The 25,141-nt window shown below is 28.4% G+C and overlaps 2 protein-coding genes across 5 annotated transcripts in view; one reads left to right on the top strand and one right to left on the bottom strand.

The window, feature by feature from the left end:
* The window catches only part of LOC129958762 (uncharacterized), a 32,732-nt gene extending 32,487 nt beyond the window's left edge, over nucleotides 1–245 (top strand). The window contains exon 12 of the mRNA XM_056071434.1: nucleotides 85–245. Within this exon, the coding sequence (XP_055927409.1) occupies nucleotides 85–179 (95 nt within the window). The 3' untranslated portion in view covers nucleotides 180–245. The remainder of the gene's footprint in view (nucleotides 1–84) is intronic.
* Nucleotides 246–2,397: 2,152 nt separating this feature from the next.
* LOC129959469 (glutamate-rich protein 3-like) overlaps nucleotides 2,398–25,141 on the bottom strand; it is a 36,381-nt gene continuing 13,637 nt past the window's right edge. For 3 of the 4 annotated variants that reach the window (XM_056072311.1, XM_056072313.1, XM_056072312.1), the window contains 7 exons: nucleotides 23,825–24,028; nucleotides 21,178–21,352; nucleotides 17,904–18,090; nucleotides 14,402–14,541; nucleotides 10,552–10,592; nucleotides 6,009–6,192; nucleotides 2,398–2,665 (listed from right to left, as the gene is read on the bottom strand). In XM_056072311.1, coding sequence (XP_055928286.1) covers nucleotides 2,490–2,665; nucleotides 6,009–6,192; nucleotides 10,552–10,592; nucleotides 14,402–14,541; nucleotides 17,904–18,090; nucleotides 21,178–21,352; nucleotides 23,825–24,028 — 1,107 coding nt within the window. In that variant the 3' untranslated portion in view covers nucleotides 2,398–2,489. Of the gene's footprint in view, nucleotides 2,666–6,008; nucleotides 6,204–10,551; nucleotides 10,593–14,401; nucleotides 14,542–17,903; nucleotides 18,091–21,177; nucleotides 21,353–23,824; nucleotides 24,029–25,141 lie in introns of all 4 variants that reach the window. The other variant, XR_008783437.1, reaches the window with a different exon arrangement.

The following is a 25,141-nucleotide window of genomic DNA, read 5'->3' as shown; positions in this document are numbered from 1 at the left end:
TATAGAAATATAAAGTGAATATTTGTTAGCAATTAATATGTTAAATGTATTATCAACTCATATATCTTATTTTCTTTCAAATAGATTCAATAACGCTGATGTCCTTGGAAGAAAACAAAAAGAAATGTAAACATTCAGCATATTTAGTCAAGGCATCCGAGTCAAAAAATGCTTTATAAATTATTATTTTTGAAAAAAGGCTTTTTTAGCGTTATTTCAGTTTTGTGAGTAAAATTTATTTATTATTTATGTTTGTGGAAACAATACTGTTTCACTGAATTTTATTTTTCAAGTTTAAAATTGAAGCTATTTTTACCATATTAATTAATTACTTTAATAAAAGTTTATTGCAGTTATGAAAATAGTTTATTTGTCTGCTGAATTCTTTAAAAATGAATTTTAATTCAATGTAATTTTAAATTAAATTTTTTTAAAGCCAAATAAAGGATTTTGGTATGTTTTGAAACATTGTCTGGTTTTGTGTAGACACTAAACAATATTTACAGATAGTCTTATGATTATTGGTGTTTCAGTCTGTTTATTGGGTTTTATTTATTGCTTTTATTGCAATTTGTGGACATGACATTAATCTATTTTTAAAGTAATAGTAAAGTGGCTTAAGTTTCTGAATCTCAATCCGACGTTCTCTAGAATCTGAATGCCCAACTTGGAAGGAACGTATTGACCAAACAAAAAAGAATATGAACAATAATCATTGATTAAAATTTTTTTTAAGCAGTGACTCAAAATATAGCATAAATATGCAGTTTGTTAATCTATTATAATATTTCCTTCAAACTGGTTTATTAATTTCATTGTTACAATCCAGGATATTTCATTCAAATCCTAAACATTTTTTTTTTTTCTGGACAAACAGCCAAAAAATGGGACTGTAATAGACAGTTTAGGTTAAGATTGTTCAAAAAACGCTGACGTTTATATGTGCTTCACATGAATTTCATTCCCTTGATGAATGTTGCTGATCGTGCTTTTAGCAGCAATAATCTATTTTTTCCCTCTTCATTTAATGTTAATTTTCTCTCCCTAAGCATAAATTCAATTTTCCGAGATTTTATAATACTTTTTTTCACCATATAAATTAAAAAAATAATTTTTTTTTATTTTAATTTCTAAATCGGACTTTAAGTTTCTCCCACGCCTCTTAAAATATAATTACCCTAACTTCAATTATCTCTCATTGATCTGGTCTTGTGAATAACATTATGAACTCCTAGCATTGCAAATTCCGAAACTTTCTGGAGTTTTTAAAGAAGGGAAAATTCCCGCCTCGAACATGTAAAAGCTAAATCGTGTTACCAATGCATCTTCTTTACTCGTAATTTTCACATACAGCACATCTTTTAGGCCCTTGTTCACTGTTGCACAGTATAGCAATGAAATTGTCCTTAAAATGAAAATTTCAGCCTAACTGAAAACAGACAACTTAACACTAGTAACAGATGGAGAAAATTATAGAAAAAATTCCGTTGTAGCCTCCAAATTTTCCAATCTACATGTATGGAGTTGTTCATCTAAATCTACAGAAACCGCGAATGGAACCACAGTAGTTGAACATAACAAATTATCCTGTGTTATGGACTCAACACTTGATCACTAATAACAAGTTCATCCACACTCTTGGCAGTAAACACATTGAATATAACCTTCATGAAACGATTGAAGAAACTCCACTTGTTTTTGAACACCCAGTTTTCATCAATTTTTCAGGTCTACAGATAAAACTATTCTCAAAGAAATGCTAAAAATATTTATTTCGTTAGGTGGATTTTATTAGGTGGACTTTTCATATTGAATTAGTAAGGTAATTAATAAACACTTATAGAAGCACCAAATGAAAAGATTGCAATAATTTTTCTCACTTATGATTTGATGCAAAGTTACTTGTTTTCACTTCTTTTAAGCTACTGAACAAATTTAATTTCTTGGGATCTTTCAGAATTTTTATCCGTTTTTTCTTCTTAATAAGTTGGGAAAATTTCTTTGCTATGACTTAGAGTTTGAAAGTAATGCTTTCAAAATTTGAGTCAACTTAGTCATTTTTAATTTATCTCCGACCCTTTATAATAAGATTTTATCATTTTTAAATTAGCTGTATGTTACTTTTTGGAATGATTTACAACACAGTTCTTTTATCAATATCTGTTTGGCGTAATACAGCCGAATGTGTCTCTTATGTCAAAAAATTAACTATAAACCATATGGAGTAATTTACTTCGGTTCAATTATATTAAGAGAACGTCAGTAGATTGAGAATGTATATAGCTGAACGAAAAATGATGGAATAAAATAGTTAACAGTCAAAGAACAAAAGTGCTTTTTGGAACTTTTCATGCATCAGAACAGCATGAATACGGATTTTAATTATAAAGTGAATAGTTTTTCAAATGAATTACATTTTATTTAAAACAGTATTAAACAAGCTTTCAAAAGTAGTGTGATATCTTGTCATATGAGACATTTTGGGCAGTTCAAGAAGGGGATCCATGGACGGAAGCAATCACTATATGTTCTTGAACACCATCATCATCATCATCAGAAGTTTCAGACTGATACGGTTTTGATTGAAATTCCTCAGTTTTTACAACATTTTTAATGGATTCTGCAATGGATTTGACTGATGATTCTGAATCATAACTTGATTCATCTGAAACAAAAAGTTTGAAATGCAGTTACAATTGGATTAAAATAAATAAATGATATAAGAACTGCTTAATTTTACATTAAAAATGCATATTATTAAATTGAAATATACATTTCGGAAAGTCTCATAATGAACTTTTAAATACAAAGACCTATAATTGTACTTGTATAATAGTGTAATAATTCTAAATATATCTCGGAAACATTCCGCAATTTAATGCTGTTAATCATTTATTATGAAAATCTAACAAATTTATCAATAGTAATTTCATAAATTTGTTGACCTACCACTGCTGGTTTTATAATTACTTGATCCTGCACAAAGCATCTACACTGTAATACCGAGTCTTGGGAATTAATAAATGTATATATTGGAAGTTACTGTGCAATGTTCCAATAGCAAAACATAAGTATGGATTTCAACATCATATATATTTAAATATTCCACAGAATGCTTTTTGAAATTTCAAATATATATATATTGTAAAAAATTCAGACCATTATTAATTATGAAAATACAGTTCCTCTATTTAATTAGAAATATCTAAAACTTTTCTACATGCACAGTTGTATATTTCAAAAATTGAAGACATAATAGTAGCAAAATCAAAGCTTTATTCTTGAAATATAAGCATACAACTAATTTTCAATGGTTAAACGATGGTTTGACAAATGTTTTCAAATATTTGATTTTATTTAAAGCCATTGAAAAGGTTAATAAATAAGGAATAGATTACAATTAAATTTAAGTCATATTAGTACCAGATGTAAAGAGTGGCGTACCAAATATGAAGGAAAATTCGTTAATTTTGGAATAATTTTTTCCTTCGAAAGTACTTCTCTACAAATTAAGGTAACTATAAATCTTTTACACCATTGCACAGACTTTAAGAAATTAATCATCATGACAGCATTTTGTATAATTTTTATTTTAAATCCTTTGATTTGAGTCCCTTTTCCACTTTTCTAAGAAAGTGAATGATAAAATTTCCACAGTTATGTTTCATGCTATTTATTCCTTTATGAATTAACAGGATTTTGCCTTTTTTTAGGCTGGCCTGAACCTTCTCTAGCTAGTCTAAGCTTAATCCTTCATTTCTAATTGAACTCATTTAAATAATTTCATCTGAAGTTTAATTCGCACGCTTTTCCCTTCTTCATACATTACAAAATAATGCAGGGAATTTTTTCATTATCTCATATTTTTGCTAGAAAAAGTTGTTTTACATTAGACTGAATATAAAAACAAGCTTATCCTGTGAAGTGATGCTTAAGAAGAAAGGGATTATCAGTTTTGTTATGTTAAACATGCGAACTGCGCCTTCGGCAAAAGAAAAATTAACTTCTTTTTGTCATCACGTCTTTCAGCTTTATATGTGTGTGTGTGTATAGATAAAGAACTTAGTTTCTGAAATCGAATAAAAAGGAGGAGGGAAAACAATACTGCTACAGAAGCAATTTTACGTTATGCAATGCCTTTTTTTTGCTCATTTTTGTAAATACCAGAATTTAATCATTTTATTGTACATTATATAATACTAAATCAATATGATCCGAATGTAATAATTTTCAACAGAAAATGCTTTGACTAACATGCCACTTTTTCAATATTGTTGACCTTCACGTATCCCCACAATTATACTCTAAGTATAAATACACGTTTCTATTCTTTGTGTTACAATGATTATCAAAAAATGTAACTACACTGAGAAAGATGAAGAGGAAAAATAAATAAATAAATAAATAAAAAAAATAGAATAAAATATACAGACATTTTAAGAATACCGATTTTGATATGGGGTTTCACTAAGATACCAATAGGGTATAGAAATTTCTATTTTTTTTAAAATCTATTTATACACCATTTTCTCATTCACATTAAGCGATTTCGTGCTGAGGTTTAAACTATTCTGTGATGTGGTAAGAAATAGCTCGAAACATTCTTTTGACATAAATTATTGGATACGATAATATTTTTCATAATCAGAGTTATGTTTGTAGGATACGGTTAACAAATGTATTTTTTTTAATTGCATAAGGTCATCGAATTTTATATAAGGGAGGTATAAAATGTTGCAAAATAAATAAATTTTTGAAATAATTGCATAGGGCCCTGCAGTCGCTAAAAGACAGCTTGTCAATTGGTTAAATTTTGGGGGGAAAAAACCTTGTGAAATTCTTGGAAATCCTCAGCCATAATTTTAGATGAATTCGAGTCAAACAAAAAAGAAATTAGAGCTAACGAAAACGATCTTTTAGAAGCAATTTTGGGGATAGAAGTTCGGAGTTCTCAGAAAATATGTTCAGATTTCGAAAATCATTTGAAAACGTGAACATTTTGTCAAGAAAAAAAAATATCATTTTTAAATAGCACTTCTGCATACTAAATCATTTAATAGTCAATCTGAATAGTTGCATGACATTCAAAGAGAAATAGAATTGTCTTTTCCCAGAGAGAAAGTTTATATTAATCTTGATTAAATGAATACCTTTAAAAATTTAATCACTGCACTTTCAAGGAATTTTAATCATGAGATAATTGCAAAGTATGGTTTTCAATAGCATTCCGCATGTTTGAAAAAATGAATTGCGTTTTTTTCTCAAATAAATTTTTTTTAAAATATTTCTCAAAATTTTTTTTACAGTGCTTGGTTTTCATAATGATGCTGGAGAAAGAACCATAATTACAGCAAGTGGACAAAAGAAATATTTAAAAAAGATTAACTGATTATCAAAGGCAGGTAAACATCTCATTTTAAAGTATTCCAACTGAGAGACATCTATTTTTAAAAAAATTTCTTTATCAGTAAATCTCACTACTAAATTGCAACTGTGGAAGAAGGAAATGATCTCACATTAAAACTTCACAATTAAAATAATTAAGTAATCCTGAAATTATTCGAGATGGTAACATTAAAGAAATAAAAAGCACAATTTCTTTGAAGACGATGGTTATTAATAAAAGCAGTTGTTAAACTAGAATTCACAAATAGATCAATTAAAAAAAAGAAAGCTTATTTACTCAGTTAAACAGTCAGCAGATCACAATGAAGAGCATTTTTTTTAAAGGTTTCTGGAAGAAATGAAAATTCCCCATTGTTAATAGAATTTTTTTAAGTACTAGAATAGGCTTCATAATAGAAATGTCCCAAAATTAAATTTTATTACTTTTTTTAATGTTTTCATTATCTCAAATAAAACAAACTATTGCCCTTAAAACTATAATTCTTTGTTAATATTATCCTTAAATAGACATTATTGTCCTTACTGCTCCATGCAATTTGTCCGCATGATGTTTTATAGCCTTAGCTATTTATATGTATATTAAATTCATAGAATCGACTTACCATTAAGATTTTCTTCAACAGAAGCATTTTTATCTTCAATTTCATTTGTATTTTCCGTAACATCATTGCTAAGAATTACATCTTGATTATCATTGAAAATATCTGTAGTCTCCTCTATCTCTTCACTGGCGCTATGGACGACTTCAGATGCAACTGAGCTTGCAACATCATCTTCTGTATGATTCTAAAAAAGAGCTACTTCAAGTTAAAATATTTACTAAGAATTTTCAATTAAATTTCTTCAAAACAGTGGTATCTAAAATATTTCGTTCGTAGGCAAACTAAAAATGTTATCAGTATGGTTTAACGTAAACTTAATGCAGAACGGTTGTTTCCTTGTATTTTAATTAAATTACAAATAATTCAAAAACGAATTCTAATTAAGTAAGATTCCATTTAGTTTATGAAGACTTTTATTTTACATAGCATTTTATTTTTAAAATATCCCCTTCGCCACAAAAAAAAGTGCCTTAAAACATCAATAACAAGTGGATTGCAATTTTCTATTATTTTCCTAAATAATTTCCTATTACTTGAATTTCGAAATTTGTTTTATATTTATGTAAGCACAAAAATTGTTTTGACAATTTCTAAGAGAAAAGAAAAACTGCGATGGAAACATAACTTTAAAATGGAAAGAACGATAATGTATTTCAAAATAAAATAGAAGATTAAACACCTTTCAATACAAATAATATAATGGTGCAAACTGCAATTAAAATAGAAGACGTTCATTCAATGCATATGAGAGCAACGAACACATGGTGATGTGATGTGAATTTGGACGAAATCGACAGAAAAACAATAAAACAAAAAATAAAAACCCTTCTACATAGACATAAAAGAGAGATTCTGAACATGCGCCATTTTTCCAAATATTAAGGTAAAGGCCTTAAAAAAAAGATATAAAATTGCACTTTTCTTGTTTAGTTAAATTAAATATCCTGATATCATAGTCGTTACATTCAATTTCTTTAATTTTAAACTTATTTTAAGGCATGATTAAAATTAAATAAAAGCTTCATGACTTTTTATCGCCGAGTACGAAAAATAAATATCTTTAAAGCACATTAAAAATTAAAACTATTTATCTGGATTAGGCAAAAAGAAAATTACTTTTAATTATTCTTGCTTCATTTATACTATTTTAGAAAATTTTGAATTTTCATTACGTATTTATTTGACAACTTCTCTATAGGAGGCTTTCATTAACCTATGGGTTGCAACATGAGTTGTTAGAGCAATCACTCACACTGATACAAAAAATATAAGTGTTTATATGTTTCGGTGAACGATGCCAATAACGAAACTAAATTTAATATCTTGAAAAAGTTTGCATTAACTTTGATGCAAAGCGAATCAAGGCAATCACTCAGATATTTAACTATCTTATAAATAGGTTATATGATAGAGAAGACATTCGGAGTGATGAACAACGAGTGTAGAACGCCATGACTTTCCAAGCTATGCCCAAACGTTTGGAACTGCAGCAGGTTCAAGACAGAAAGTCATTCTAACAAAGCCCTACAGAGACGCAAGGGAGATGTATAATTTCGGAAAGAAGCGCACCTGTAAAAAATAACGCCCAGTTCAAATACTAAAATGGCACCCCATCCCAAATTTTTAAACTGTAATCCTCATATCCCCATTTCAAAAAACATGCTGGGGTAGGAGTTGAAGTTAAGTCTAATTAATTATATATCAAATATTTTTGACATCTTAATTATTTAAACAGATTAATAAAACTATTAATAAATCTCAGGTAATCTCATAGTTTTATTAACACAACTTTAGTTCAAATGTGTACAAATATTTGGAATTATACTTGAAAACGCAATCGAACAAATCGAAATGTGCATTATATATGATTATTTCAAATGATGTTCCCCAAGAATATCAGTGTCAGGAGCCCTGACAGTAAGCCTGATTCCGGTCCTGACGAGTTCGGTGGAATATATATTGATCTCGTATTTTTTCTAATATATCAAAATGTTCACACAAATGTTTTCTGGTCAAGACTAGAAAAAATTTCATTAAAAATTTTTGAAATGAATTTAAAATTCCTTAAAAACATTTTTATGATATACCATTATGATGCCTTTTTGAGAAAGAACCATTGGTATTAAAGCAGTAATTATATATCTATCCTTAGTACTAAAAGCGGAAATGCGTGTCCTTTTTCTGTCTGTACATTGGTGCATTAGAGATCAAACTGTTAGAATTAATGCTATCAAATTTAACACAATTATACTTTGGAGGAGGGAACGTGTGCCTCAAAACAATTTTTCGGCACTGGTCTTATTTCGATGGTTTTAAAGATAACTTCTGAAAATATAATCTCACACAAAGATAGTTAGTTATCTACTACACAAATTCAAAATACCAAACTCACCTCAACTGAGGCAGCATATAAACAAATTAAGTATAACGAAAGGTTTGAACAAGGTATGAATTCACCTTTGGAATTTATTTCTTTAATTTTTTTGCTGCACACCTGAATGGTTTCCAGCTATAATAGCAGTATTACCATTTGCTTAAATTCTGGACTTTATTATATTCATTATATTGAGATAATTCTGCACTTCACTATATTGAATTTCAAACAACTTCAGATTACAAGATGTAATTATAATTTATTATAAAATTTTGCCGCCCGCGAAAAGAACCGCTCCCGCTACATTACGCAACTGGCGTCCTTTTTCTCTTTTCAAATAAAACTCAATTTAAAATACCTGGATTAATATCTAAGTAAATTCAGTTTTCATCAACAAACAAAATTTTGATTTCCGAGAATAAAATTTTCCAATATGTATGTGAGATTCAAATTACACAAAGTTTATTTCTAATCAAAATAATAAATAGATATAAGAGCTGTTATTGGAATCTACTATAATATGAAAAATACAGTAAAACTGGAATGCAAAGATAAAATTAAATTTTGGCTAAATGCTTACGTAATTTTACATTAAAAATAAAGCTAATTGAATCTATCACCATTAAGCCCTTTTCCCAATATAAAAAATAAATCACGGTTTAAAAATCCTGATCATTCCATTTCGTCCACTAACTATTTTTAAACTTTATGTTAAACTCTCACTTAATTCAGTATCGCTAGTATTATTAATGTCCTTTTTTAAGCTACACGAGTACGAATATTGAATAGACTTTACATTTTTCAACCATGCTCAATTGACGATGACGATATATGTAGTGGCAACTCTCTCCAAACTTCCATAGCATACTAAGAGGAAGGACGTTTGGCCAAGACGGATTTCACGTGGGCTAGGCCTGAACAATAACATAGAGAAATCCATTGCTACCTAGGAATAAATTTATTTCCTCCTTTTATTTAATGATGGGACAAATAAATCTCTTTAATTTTCAGATTTCTCATTGTATTGTATTAATTTAAATGCTTTGAGATCTACTGGGACTTGGAAGACCACTTTTATGAAATTCGTTCTTCAATTTTTAGATGATAGCACATGATTATTTCTCTCTGGAAGCTTGTAAAAGATATGTAAGATGATGTAAAAAGATGGATGCTAAAAAGTTTGAAAATTGTCCATGTTTTTGCATATATAACATATTTATTTATTTTGCCATTTGGTAAATTATAATTTTTTTTCTTTATTTTACATATTCTTTATATTATGCATAGAATTATTTGATAAAATTATTGTTTAACATTTGCATCTTTCAAATTACCACTAAAAATTCAAATATTATCAAATAATATAAAATTATTATTACAAAAATAATGCTTCTGTGGAGTTCTGTCATGATTTCGAAGCTCGATATTATTTTCCTTGTAACTAATGACCTTGGCAATGATTTATATTGAAAATAGTGATAAAGGGAATTTACTTGCATTTGAATTAATATCTAAAAAATTGGCACGAATTTTAAAAACATTTAAAAAATTCAGTAAATAACACGCTATGCAAATGTGAATGACGCTCTGATTGTGATAACATTTTTTGACTCTAAAAAGTGAAATAGACACACTGATAATTTGTTTCCGCAAGTTACTTAAGACTAGTATCTGGGATATTGGAAACTCCATCACTACACCACTAGGTTCACTTCATGGCGAATTTCAGGTGAAATTATAAACAAGCAATCCTCTAATAAGAGCCTATACTATACCACAAAAACATCGCAGCTCGATATGAATTAATTAATACTAATACTGATTTTTAGTTCCTGCAAATCGATATTACAAAGCAAACAAACCATGCACTGAAATCCATGGAATTAAATCCAAAACAGTATAAATAATTTCCATGTTAAATTTTCATATTAAAATAATCAATCTGAGTACTTACATTGATAATCCAGTTATAAGTAAACGCATAATATTAATATATTCTAGAAACACCTTTGATGATCAAAAAAAAAAGCAAACTTCATAAAAGTTCCATTTTTTAAAATTATTTTTTTGCATCATTACATTTTTTAAGGAAATTAAAAACTTTGGGACTAAGCCATACTTTTAACCTTTTTTTTAATGAAATGTATCTGAATTAAAAATATTCCTTACCTCGTTTCCATTATTCCTTATTAAATTGTCATTTTCAACAACTGAAAAAAAAAAGATTTAATAAAAATCAGTAACAGGAAATAGAGAAATGCATTTCTAATGAAAGAACTATTGAAATTGATCATAATATCCTTCATTTTCAGTTAATAGTGAAGATAATGAAATTAAAGTAATCAAACCAAAGTTCAATGTAGAAAAGATATAATTTTTCATCATAATTTCATGGTTTAATATATTAAGATATCAACCATATTTTTATTAATTTTGAGTGCCTTCCTATCTCACCATGGTTTGTTTCTTAAGCATAGTTTATAATATAATTGCTTGAAATGCCAAAACGAGCACTTCCATTATACTGACATAATATAAAGTTTTTTTGTACTAATAAGTATCTCAAACACAACTGAAAGATTAACTGAATCAGATTAGCTTTGGATTAACTAAGATTAACTTTGGAAGATCAAGTTCTAGGGCCCTCTTTTGCCAAAAGTAACTTTTGAAATTTGATAATAATATTCGAATGCTTTCCACAATCCTAAAACGTTTATACACATTTCTTGAGTATCATTAGAAGATTTTTTTCCTCCATAAAGACATTAAGTTCAGGATGCATCATATTTTAAAGGCATCAGCCACATACTTAGCTTACAATGGGGGAGACACAATATGAAGTAAAAGACACTATTCAGTTACAATGATTACATTGTATTAAAAATTTAGACCTTACATAAGCAATATTAACAAGGTATTTTCTGAGGATGGGAAAAAAATCATGAATTGTAAAGCAAGGGTTTTTTTTTTCCTCCATCGGGAATGATGAATAGATATAAAGCAGATGTATCAGAATTTCATTCCACATAATGCATTTTTTTAAACATGAATTAATTGTTTGAACCTCTTTCTGATGATTAAGCTTAAATATTATTATGAAGCTATCTTGTTATGAATGTTGAATATACATTTATTCATCTAAGAATAACATCCATTTTCCAAGAGTGGGTAGGGATGAAACTTAAACTTAATTCGTATAAAAAAAAGTACTTCCAAGATGATTACCAATATCATTCTCAGTGTTAAATTGTTATATCACATTAAAATCACTTTTGATAAATACAATATTATCTAAGAAAAAAAATTGCCAGGGCAAGAAATATATATTTCCGATTATCTTTATAAGTAAATACAATTATAATGTATAATATTTACTATACATTATAATAACATGTACCTATAAATTTATATGCGTAAATTATTAAACATAAACAAAAGACACATCTTGTCAGTGCCAAAACACTCGATCAATTACACGCCGAACAGTATTATCATAAACACTGTGGATGAAGTTTGCGCACACATTTTAAGGATTTTGCGGCCAACTTGCTTAACACGATAGGACGGTTTAATTCCACAAGGAGCAAATAAAAATTTCCGAAAGTTACTTCTAAAACTTTGTAAAACCTTCGAAAACAGATAACGGAACGCTCTTCCGGTGAATCCTAGATGCATTGCTAATATCTAATATTATTCATTCAATTAGTATTCTCTTGAAGATAGTGAAATATCACCATCAATAATAATAATAAAAAAATTAGAATGGTAAAATAGGAATAAGAACAATAAAGTAACTGAATGAATCTCTCAATTTGTTTTTCATATTAATTCCAAAATTTATCAACACTAATGAACAAAACTGAAAAAACTAAGCAATTTTTCATCATACAGCTATGAAATTGCAGGAAAGGGCTATTTGCGATAAAATCAAAAACAACTCAGCAGAATAGCAATTTACATGCAAATGTCAGCCCCATGACGTGAAAACTAGAAAAATGCGTTGAATTTGCGTGCGCAGTGCAAGGCAATTTTAAAAGCATAAGGAAAGTCACAATTCTAGATGTTTGCTGCAAATGAAAATGATATCGTATGTTCAAAATAGCCCCAAGATTTCAAATGCTGCCGAAAACTTTGGTTTAAAAATAATTTTTCTGCCAAAGGTTTTTTTTTTTTTTTTTTTTTCAAAAGTATTATTGGAAAAGAACTGATATTGGATTGGTAAAAGGATTGATATATCATTATGTTGCCAATAATATACAGAAACTGTATAGTGGGTAACAATGTCAAATAAGGAGGGTTTCAGGTGTAAAACTTCACTGGCAAATTTCCGTATACTATTTCCCTATCAAAGTATGACAACTTATCTTTTCGGAATTAAGAAATTTTCCATAATATGCATAATTTTCACAATTTTCCATTTATATGCTTTAATGTATTGAAAATTACATATAACTTAATAAAGTATTAACATATAGGTTCTCAGGTACAAGAGAATATTTTAAAATATTATTCATTACTGCAAATATTGTTCAATATTTTAATGCTACTATACTCATGAAAAAAAAGTATTTTTTTTTAAAATATTAGTCGAGTTGCATAAATTAAAATGATTTGATACTTTTAAAATGAAGAATACTACTCTTAAATCCACCACCACCGTAAAAATCAGGTACATAAGTCCTTTACTTGTAGATTCATAGACCAAGGATTACAGAAATATGACAGCTAATTTCCCTATTAATTCTAAAAATCAACAAAACTCTAACATCAATCTGGAAAGGGATGTGTCAGTATAGATGAAATCTCCACCATCATGCAGATATTTATAAATGGCATAGCTACAAAATCGAGGGTAAAAATTTAAATTCTTCAGACATCTGTCAAGAAACACGAGATATTGATGATTATGCTGCTTATAGATTACATATAATAAAATTATGACCCTATTAGTGGGGTAGAAGATAGTTAGGAGAGAGATAAATCACGTTAGATATAATGGAGATAAGCCAAATGCATATAGACACATCGATTATCAAGCAAAAACTACTTATAAAGGTATGCCATCTCAAATGCAAAATAAAGCAGAATATTTATTTTCATGAATATATGTTTCCCTTGGTTTGATTTAGGTGAATAAATTTTGCATTTTGAACACTGGATGATAAAGAAAGTTAAAAAAAAACTAAGCAACTATAATTTTTTTTAATCAGAGAAAGCAAGTTTAAAGTTGATATTGTTCATTTTTAACAAGTTAAATCAAGCAACCAAGTTATTCATAGGTAACAAGTTCAAACTTGTTATATTAAAGATTATTTCTCGTTCAATGTGACATTCTTAGTTAATAGAATAAATTTATAGCAAAGCAGTTTTAGGAAACTAGTGTGAATAAGTTAGCCTCAAATTCTGATTTCAACTGAGATGAGGATCTTTTTAAAATTAATCAAAGGGACATCAGTACGCTTGGCCAAATCCTTTATACAACAAAAATGAAATGCTCATAATAAATCACAGAATATTGACAGAAATTCAATTAAAAGTCTTCCTGAAAAAAGAGGCCGTGATATTGACAATTGGTAGATTATATCGCAATAAAAAACTTAAGGAATTGATATATTTTTTATGGATATGAGATTATTACAGGCATTGCAAGTATAAATTATTAACCATTCTGATCTTTTTGTCTTGGATTATGATTGAATTTCTGATCTGATTAGCTCTTATGATCATACAATTTACTAGGATTATCAAATTTCTACAGCAGTTTTTAATAGTACATCAAAATAAATAAATAAAATAGATAACAAGACCTGAAATAGAAAGAAAAAACATTAGTTAAATTTAAATATCACTTTTGAATTTGAGTTGATGAATAGAAAAATTGAAATATGATCAGCAACAATTTCTAAACTTTCAGAGATTTTTTTATAGTAAAAACCGTCTGCAAGAAATTCAGAAATAAATAGAATAAACTGCCTAGAGACAAATTTATTTATAAAGTTTTAAATGAGACATGTATTACCCTCAACAAAATCGAGCCTATTGAAGTTCGAAGCCTCTGCCACAAATTCTTCTGCTTTCATAGATCTTGTATCTTCTAGGGTAACAATATCAAATCTCTGGTACAGATTTGTACCAGTTTCTATCTGGCGATACTGGCATCTGCATAATTCAATTATTTATTTTATAAATGGAAGACAAATTAAACAAATAAAATAAACAACAAAATGATTGAATAGATTAGAATCATAGGAAATTTGTTCGAGGAGACATTTTACTTTTTAAATCCTTTTTTGACGGCATGTTCTTCATATGCTGAAGATCATTCATGAAAAATGAGTTACTAAGTTTCACAACAGCATCAATCATTAGAGTGGAAGAATATGCGAATTTCCCATTGCAATTTTAAAAATATCATCGATATTATTTTTATTCTAAAACCGTTCGTGTTACGTAAAACGTGTCCGATTTAATTCAAGTAAAAGAGAAATGAAGTTTATTTGCTTTACTGTTTGCACGCTCTAAATACATCGAATTGAACTACTCAAAACAATTAGCGGATATTATGATTCTAAAGGGTGTCCCAGGATTATTGGGATAAACTTTAAGGGGAGGTAGAGGACATTACAAGGATTCATATTTGCATGGCAAGCAAGCCATTGTTGGAAATGTGGGAAAGTAGTATGACAGGTACAAGAAACGAAGAGATACAAGATTGTGATAATCTGAAATATTTATTGGTCAAAGATATTACATGCTCTGTGGTAGATGATATGTATAAATGTCACAAAAGATATTCAAAGTTTCCACAATTGATAGCGATGCATGCGTTATACCGTCAGACTCGCTCAAATACATCTGGATTTTGTTGGATATCCGCAGCAGCACAGACAATTCTTGCAATCAGATTCATTTTGGAATCCACAAGTGTTTGCGTACACAACCCTTTTCAGTACACCCCAAAGAAAGAACTCCATGCTGCTTAAATCAGGAGAGCATGGTGGTCAGGCAACCGGTCCAGCGCGACAAGTCCATTAGTGACCAAACACCTGATTCATATGTTCACGAACACATCTGCCATAATTGGGTGGTGCATCATGGTGTTGAAAAGAAATATGGTGTCTGACATGTTGTGGCACAAGGTCAAGGCTTGACAGCACCTTTTGCAAAAAGATGAGATAATCTGCTGATATTAGAGATGCTGACAACAAGTAAGACCCAACTAAAAGGTCTCCAACCACACCGGCCCAAACATGCACTGAAAAGTATGTTGGGTTGCATATGGTCTCATGCCATAGGGATACTGGCCAGCCAATAAATGAGCATTGTGGTAGTTGAACACACCATCTAGCGTGATCCGTAAATAAAACGAGAGATTGGAAACGCACTTCTTGGTGATATATATCGAGATACTACAGTGCAAAACGCACGCGCGCAGGTTGATCTGTGGGGAGCAGTGACGGTACTCTTTGATCCTCCAACGGCAGCAGCGACGGCTCGTACGCTGGTTTTCGGATTCCTTCGAACGGTATACAACAATTTTTTCCATGCTGGGAATTCAAGTCACTTGCGGCCCATCCTCATTATGTCTATTGTAATGATCCATATTCACACAAATTGTGATGCATATTAGCAAACATCCGGCGGTCCATTGCATCTCTCTGTGGGTACTTTTCGCGATTCAACCTTTTTGATGCTCGTGCATTTCCTTCTGCCAATCCGTAAATCAGGTGTATATCTGCCAGCTTGGTGTTCACTAAACGTTTTATACTCTTCTGTGGCCGATGACAGCTCAAAAGACTGCGGCAATGCAGTTCTGTTTCTTCCTATCTTCTTCTGAGCAACGCCACCTAGCGCCGAACGAAGATGTTTCCGACCATGGGTTGCTATGCAAATCTAAATCTTTGTGATGTCCCCTATCTCTTCTTAAAGTTTGTCCCAATAATCACTCTATATAAAATGATTTTTCAAATTAAAATTATATTTTCTAAAGGATATGACCTCCGTTGATCGAAAACAATGTTGTGCATTTATAAAGTATAGAGTAAATAATTTATAAAGTTGTCATGGAACTGTCTCCTATTTTTCTAGAACAATTTTGAGATGCTCAACTATTTCTGGAAGTATAGGACAAGAAATCTTTAAAATTGAAATAATCCAAATATTTTCTATTTTGTTCATTGCTACGGAATAAATTGAAAAATATATTTGAATAATTTCTTCACATAAAAAGAAATTATCAACTCTTTAAATACAATATTGTCTGGCAATATTACCGACGGAAATAAAAACATTTCCAATTACTGCTATGTAAAGGTCATGACATTTCGAAATATTTTATCATCCGATTTTTGAGCTGTCAATTATCTATTTTTTAGGATATGCAAGGCGGTATATAATAATTGCATCTCTTTCGAATTGAATACATTCATTTTACAAATGAAAGATTATTTAGTGTACAAGGTCTCCAAATGATTTTCCGACTTTTATCTGGTTAAACATTAAAATGTGCTTTATCTGAGGAGAGAACAGAGGTTTGGTAAGTTAGAGTTACACAAATTCTAGATCAAAAACTATACAAAACTAATAAAATGAAATTAGGTTTAAACATCTTGAATTGCAACGCAGGTTTCAGTAGTTTGTAATCATTTGGTTATATAAGACTAAAATTCATAGAGTGGCTTTTTTGGTCGTTATCTTGAATATCAGTTTAACATTTTAAACTGTTGCATACCTACGACATGGTCCCGACCATTGACTAATATCCTCAGTTTGCAGAAACTGATTTCATAATTTGGAAATGATAAGCTTTGAAAAGAGTTCAGTTACAACAGATACATATAGTTAGTTTCCAAACAATCGATAGATAACTACTAAACCGATTCGGTTAAGTGATGCTGTAGAGACATTGTACTCACTGTTATGATGTATCCAATGTAGGTCCTCTATTTCTAATTTCTTCACATATAAAAAAGTGCAGGATCGCTTTTCATTCTTTATGAAAAAAATTACATATCTCATTGTCACAGATAAAACATACATATAACACTTTAAATTTAATCTTACTTAAAATATTTTTAATTTTTATTAAGAATCTATCTATTACATGCTTGCTTCATATCAAATTTATAGCACATTTTAAACTATTTTAACCATTGCATTAAATAAACATATAAAATTTAGACTGCAAATACATGTAAGAAAATTCCACAACTAGAATAACGGAACTGAATTTATAAATCAATAAACAACTACAATTTAAAAGCACCTGTAAATTTTTGACTTGATTATAAACTTTGGATATCAATCAAAAATTTGTGTTTCCAACTTTTTTCAATGCCTCTGTTCCCAGTAATTAAATTATATAAAGAAATTAATGTGTAACCGCAGTTGGATAATGATATAGAACATCATTCGGTATAAAAATTGAATTAGTTTTGCATATTTATAGATAATATAAAATAGGATACGTTTTGCATATTTACAGTTAATATATTAATAGTTAAATATAAACAACTGCATACCTCAGACATGGTTTGCCACCTTCAATGTTTCTAATTGCAAAACAACCACTGGAGCCTCCTAAGCGCCTTCCAGGTGAATATCGAAATATGCAACAAGAACTCAACTTTAAATACCGAATTCCATCCAGAAATAACGTGATACTAAATGTGAAGCCTTCATGGTCCAGACATATAAATGCCACAGATTCTGTTTAACAAAATAAAAATAACACAAATAAATAATACTGGAAGCCCGTTGCAGCCATTAGCTATGAAATCTAAAGTCCTTTTATAAACATATTTAAAATAGTGGAAAAATTAGCTTATTTACTAATTTTTAAAAAAGTACAATCAAAACTTTGCACAAAAGTTAAATAATGACCAGGCACTTAATGCAATTTATGATGAAATAAAACAACATTCATAACTTTTGTATAAAAATCATTAATATTTCGACTTCTTTATAAATAATAATAAGACATAAATCTTTCACTGTAATTACATATAAAATTTCAACAAATGATACAATTTATGCTAAGTTTTTTTTAGCACCTATCTATATTATCATACTTTGTTCCCAAAACTTGTATAATTTTATAAGTTTATTACATTAAATTATTATTATTAAATTTAATTAAATGTAATAACTTTTCATTCACTTTTATATTTACTTTATAAGCCAACTATTTTTCTGATAAAGAATTCAGATGGAAATCAAAGTATATGATCAATACAGATTGTAAATAGTTAGCATGTTTCCAATCAAAATTGAGGAATACGTCATATTTTTTATGTTAAAAGCGAAACTGAGTAAGTGTCCAATTGTCAACTCAGAAAAGATCAATGGCTCAAAAGATAACTTTCAAAGTGAAATACACACATTAAAAAAATAATACTATTCATTAGTTCAATATTTCTTACATTCAACACAAAATAAATATTCTGCATTTCAACTGAATTACTTGCAAAAATTAAATTCCTTTTACAGAATGCCCATAAAATTCAATTATATTAAAATTTCTTATTCTGAATCGTATAATCTGAAAAGTTACTGAAAACATTTAGGTGGCGAAGGAGGGGATGACGGGATTTGACTCCCAATTAACAGTGTGTCACAGTCAGTAATATTTAAAGTAACAATTGGATGTTATATATTTTTCTGCACGTAAACGCTATCTGAATATATATGATTACACAGTTTTAGAAAGAAAAAAAAGACATTAAAATGAATTCCTTCAGTCGGTATTTCTGCAAATTATTTACTGACATTTTGATATAATTTAACTATCGAAAGAAATACTTATTGCCTTTGAGAAATAGGCAAAACTATGTCTATTGTGAAGAGAAAATGTCGATTCTGTTTCATGTGGATTTAACATCACATTTACCGATTCAAAAAAAAAAAAATGTTATTTTTGTACAGATGAGTAATTATATTATTGATTAAAATATGTATCGATTCTCAAGAGTTCGTTCGATGATGCTGAAGACAAACAATTACATGAAAATTCGTAATCCTAATGAAGAAATAAATCCCGACTGAAAAAAAAATCAGTCAAGAAACTTTTTAAATATACCATAGATAATTTTCAGTAAACAAATCGTTTTTATTGTCGTTTAGACTATAAAAAGTTTTCAAATTATAAATAGACCGTTTAATTTATCAAAATTAAATAATAAAAAGAAACAGACGAATTTTTTGGTTTTTAAAGTTTAGTTCGAAAACAACACATAACCAAATTGTAAAGATTCAATTCAAGTTACGGACACAATTAAAATTTTAAACCTGGAGCTAACAGAAAAAAGTTGCACATTATGTTTGAGATGACTAGGACAGTAATCTTGGAAAGTATTGAAATAAGAAATGCTTGTCTAATGTTTTTAATGTAAGAAAATAAAAATGCGATCGATATTATCTACCTCAGATTTTTAAAAATTGCTCATCTATTTTTCAATTCCTAGAAATTATTCCAAGGATTCCATTTGCTGTAATACTTGGATAATTTACACATTTTAATTCAAACTCGAAGAATCCGCATTTTTGTCTGATACTTTGGATTTTCTATTAAAATAATGTTAATACATTATTTATAATTTTTGTATATTTTGGCAAAAATTCTATTAATTTCTGAATCACTTTTATTATTTACATGTGTCTGAACATTGTGTCTTCAGTAATAAATAGAGAATAATTTTTAAATCCCTTATTTCATTCGAAAGGCTGCTGAAAGTTTTATAAGAGATCAGGGAGAACAAAAAGTTTCAGACAAATTTCAAAGCTTTTTTTCTCTCTCTTTCACCTTAAATTTCCTGTTAACATCAATGAAATTTAAAATTCGACTTAACAGTCAAATTAAAAATTTTATATACTTATGTCAGTCAGTTTCTTGCATGTAATTCCTACACTGAACATTTGCCAAGAATTTTCCAACACTTACTCTGCATTACAGTGCTATATAATTCCTGAAGTGAGAATTTTGGGGAAGTTTGATACTTTTTCTGGAATGGATTTCATCTTTGTAAAATTAGCAGCTATGAATCAATATCCTAAAATGACGTAAAAAAATTATTTTTGAATCAATTCCTTTTGAAATTTAATGTGAAATTCAGTTTAGAATCAAGCAATTATTCTTCTTGGTTTTACTTATTCTTTTAACATCTAGCTACAGCATTCGTATGGCAAAGATATTTCTGGGTTAGAAAAAACTATGGAAACGTTTTTCTGTATTTATGTTGTAGTAATGAATTTCCCAAACAAATTGTTTTACATAATAAGGAAAGTAAATCCAATTTTAAGTAATTTTTGATTGACCAGCCAATCTAAATTAACTGGGACTAGATATTTACAACAACTTGCAAAATAGTCTACATATCATATCTACCTGAATAAATATAACATTTTAAGATAAGATTAAGATTTTAAGATTTAACATTTAAGATAGATTGAGTAGACATCAATAGTTGCTTAGTTAATACTATTAAAATGAAAAAAAAAAGTAAAAAATTTTAAATTGAATGAATGAATTTTTCTTTATTGACTTTCTAAAAGGATAATGCATGTCAGGATTTGTGAAATATTTTTTGCAGCATTGTTTAATTTTGAATTTGCTACAAGCCACTACTGAACTGAAGGTACTTCAAGTGTATTTTTGGAAGCCTAAATTACAATATCGACGAATAAACCAAACTGATTCTGAATGGATGTTTTCTGAAACATTTGCAGTAATAAATTTAAACAGTCAAAATAATTTACATAACGAGTAATAATTCATCATTATATGTATGCTATACATACCATTTGGCGAGATGTGTCCTTTATAGATGATTACTGGTGTTCCACCACAGTGCTGCTGTCTAATTGTAATTTCCTCTACTATCCCTGTTTGAGATTTAGCTAAGGGAGAATGTCCATAGTAATACAAAGTCACTTTACACTGGTCAATATTAAAATTTTGGTCTGGAAATGAGAGCTGCAAAGATAATTTTGCTTTGTAACAAATACACGAAAAAGATTTCACATCTATATTATAAACGTAAATGCTTAGAATAAATACTTCAGAAACAATGCAAATTTATTCCGTTTACCTATTAGATTTCACAAAAATAAGAAGTAAGAACTAATTAATTTTCATCACACGATACTCGTTTTTTACTATAAAAAAGCAGATGTTTTTTCACCTGTTTTGAGACCGAAATACTAAAAACTATTTTTTATCTGTGCACTTGCATCAATTTTGTAAAACACAGGGAAACGTGTGTAAAGAAATAATAAAATTTCAATAAGAAGCGCGATTTAATAGTAGAAGCAAATATTTAAGATTTTTCTTGTTTCATTTTTATTTATTTTACTTTTGCAAATTTCATTCTGCTTCGTTTAAAATATTTGTTCAAATACTTCTATGACACTGCACATCTATTCATCTATTCTGTATTCTTTCTTACGAGTACCATATTTGCTTCCTTGAAAATGTTAAACTTACATTTTACCAATAGCGGAAAGCTTTTTCATCGTCATTTCCTCATTATATAACAACACCCTAAATGAAACCAAATCCATTAACTATTATATTAAGAGAATTTTTTATTCATTTTTTAATTTTGAATTTCACAATTGTTTTTCAATCACTTATTTAAGAAATTAAAATATATTTATAAAAAATTGAATCAAGGCTTCCATAAGAACACATTCAATTTAGGCTGAGAATTTAATAAATGCAAGAGTAAATTAAATCAATGCCAACTCAAATTGCATTCCATCAAAATCAAATAAAATCCACTAAAGTAAACGTTAGAATGCAAATAATTTATAACACTGAATTAAGTGCGTACAGTTTTTATTACAACTCAATTTAGAAATTTTTCTTGATAACTCGTTCTCCAGAACAATTAAATCAATTTCTATAATATTAGGAATAAAAATCTGTAACATCTTGCAACATTTAAAAAAATTAATACATTACCAGTTAATTTGAACGAATATATCACTTATGAAAATGTTGACACCGATGACAAAAAATTTTAAAAGGAGGCAACAAAATTTTTTCACCATATTTATATCAAGATTGAATTAAAAATTAAAGGCTGTAGTTAAAAAATGAATTAATATTTGATACTGTATTAAACTGTTTCAAGAAATCTTTAATATAATTCCTGTTTTTTTTATTTGTAGTTTTTTTTTAATTATTTTTTTTAATTTTTTTTTAAAATATCGATAAATATGGTATAAGGATATTGTTGAATTCAAATCCACTGATTGGGAAAACAATCTGAGGGAAAAAAAAAAAAAAAAACCATTCCACACTTTAATCGAAATATTCTAATATGAATAGCGCATTCTAAAAATGGTTACAATTTTGTTTAGACATTAATAGAATCAAGCCTAAGCTCTTAATGGGAATGTCAATATCGTCTTTCAGTAATAACTGAAAATTCTGAAAATTTGAGTTATGAACAAATTGATAAAAGTCAATATATATTACAATTATTTATCATTTATATGATCGGTAAATAGTGGCAGTGAGGGAGGGGACTTGTACCATTTTCTAACAAAAATATCTATGTTAATTATACAATCTAACTACAATCAATCAGTTATCAATTCAAAAAATTAGTTTATCAATACCAGATAATGCTCACAGAATTTTATCTCTATAATTTGAAAATTTAAGTTTAAAATAAAAAAATAATGAAAAATAAAATAAAAATGTAATAAAAGAAAAATATGATTAAAATATAATTAAATTTTTGCAATTTTAAAAATTTATACATAAAAAGTAATTGACTATTTTTTTATTTTTGCTGATTTTTAAATCAACTCAAATTTTAATTAACATGAAAACTTTTTTTCTCAGCATTATCCGGTATTGATAAATTAAATCGAATGAACAAACACAAGCAGCTTTTATTATAAATATTATAAGTTCAACTCTCAATCATTTTGGGCAAGGAAATTTTTTTAATGGAATTTTGAAATCATCTAATTTTATCTAATGATAATTTTAAAAAATTCATTCAGCATTTAAATGAAGAAAAAATCATTTGTGTTTCATGAACTTTTACAAATATTTCATTTAAAGTTTTAGAGTTCAAACATTTTCTGTTGCAATGCTAATTAGTTTATACATATATATGTAGAAGTCAGATTCATCTTTTCACATAGAATACAGAACACTTGAAGCAATGAAGCAAATAAACAAAATTATGGAGAAATGGAGACATTTTCAAGACGAATTCATAAAGAAAGTTGTCTTCAAAGAGATAAAAAGTGGCAGATGAAATTCAAATGAACAATTTTATAGCTGAGTAACTGAACATTTAACAAATCTCTTAAAATGGAAAATTACATTAATAAATAAGCTTTGGGTATATATAAAATAAAAATATACCATCTTGAAATACCATCGAAAACCCAAACTATATAAAAATAATAAACATAAATATACCTTAGTTATCTTTGTACTTGATGTATCAGCAGAACTTGGATTATTTGGCTCCACGTTTATAGCATTTTTCTTCCATTTCTTCTTCTTTTTCTTTTTATGCGGTTTAACTGTTTGCAGGACGCCTTTCTGAGGGTTAAATGTGTGAGTGTTGCACATAAGTAGAGGGAAAACGTAAGGAGACGCTTCCTTAGCTGAAAAGCATCTCTAAGGGGGGAAAAAAGTTGAGTTTATTAATTTATTTAAAATATTATGGCTGCACTTCACAAATGCTTATTCCAGATAAATGGCAATCTGAGACGGTTCTTATGGGTCACTAAACACAAATATCCTCCGAATACAATCAAATAGGATGCCTTAAAGTGTTTTTTAAGTATATGGAATTTAGGAAAGAATAATCAGAAAATAAATAGTTGAATGAAACATTTCGTTGTTCTGAAAATTCTCTGAAAGAAGAAATATTCACTTTCAATTTTGATACACTTGTCTTCTAATAGTACAATGACTGTAGAAGTTATGATTGCTTAAATTCTGACTGCATAAAGATGAAGAACCTAACTAGGAATGGAAGATCATTTTCGCGAAAATGTGCTTATCGCTTTTGAAGTATAATTCTCAAAAAAAGAGATAGTTTTCAACGCATCCAAACGTGCTTATAATATGATGATAATTGTTTAATATAATACAATCTCACTCTAAAAATAACGTCTACGTGAACTTTTAAAGGTTTGATGCCATTCATTTCAGACGTGCTATCTTATGTCGAACATTTTTTATTTCATAAAGGAAATTATATGCATATTTGAAGTTAAAGTGTGTATCTCATATAAACAACTACGATTGTGGCAGTAAATAGATGTGAATATGTTGAAGTACATTCTTTAATATCAGTTTCTTTATAGATAGCCTATAAAATACGAATTTTCATTATTTGATCAAATTGGTGACAATTCTGGTCAGTAAGCTCCACCCAATTTATTTGATATGAAGACTATAAATTTGTAAAATATTCTTTGAAATGACGTAGATCTCCAGGGTTTGTAACCCTATCAAATATAACTAGATTTGATGTCAATGTCTCACATAATCATAAAATTTTTTTATTTGAAAGGGCATAAGCTTTCATCATTGTGTAAATTTCACGATGCATGCGAGATATCATTTTCTCACCTGTACGTCGGAATTATATTCTAGTATCAGCTTTATTAGTTGATAAGATTCTTGAACACAATTGAAAAATAATTAGAAGACAATTTTGCATCATATTTTGATGCAATTAAAAGAGAAAAAAGAAATTTACTCTTTTATTATAAAGTGTAT

This window comes from Argiope bruennichi, chromosome X1 (assembly GCF_947563725.1).
Source record: "Argiope bruennichi chromosome X1, qqArgBrue1.1, whole genome shotgun sequence".
NCBI classification, from domain to species: domain Eukaryota; kingdom Metazoa; phylum Arthropoda; class Arachnida; order Araneae; family Araneidae; genus Argiope; species Argiope bruennichi.
This window is presented reverse-complemented; position numbering and strand designations above follow the sequence as displayed.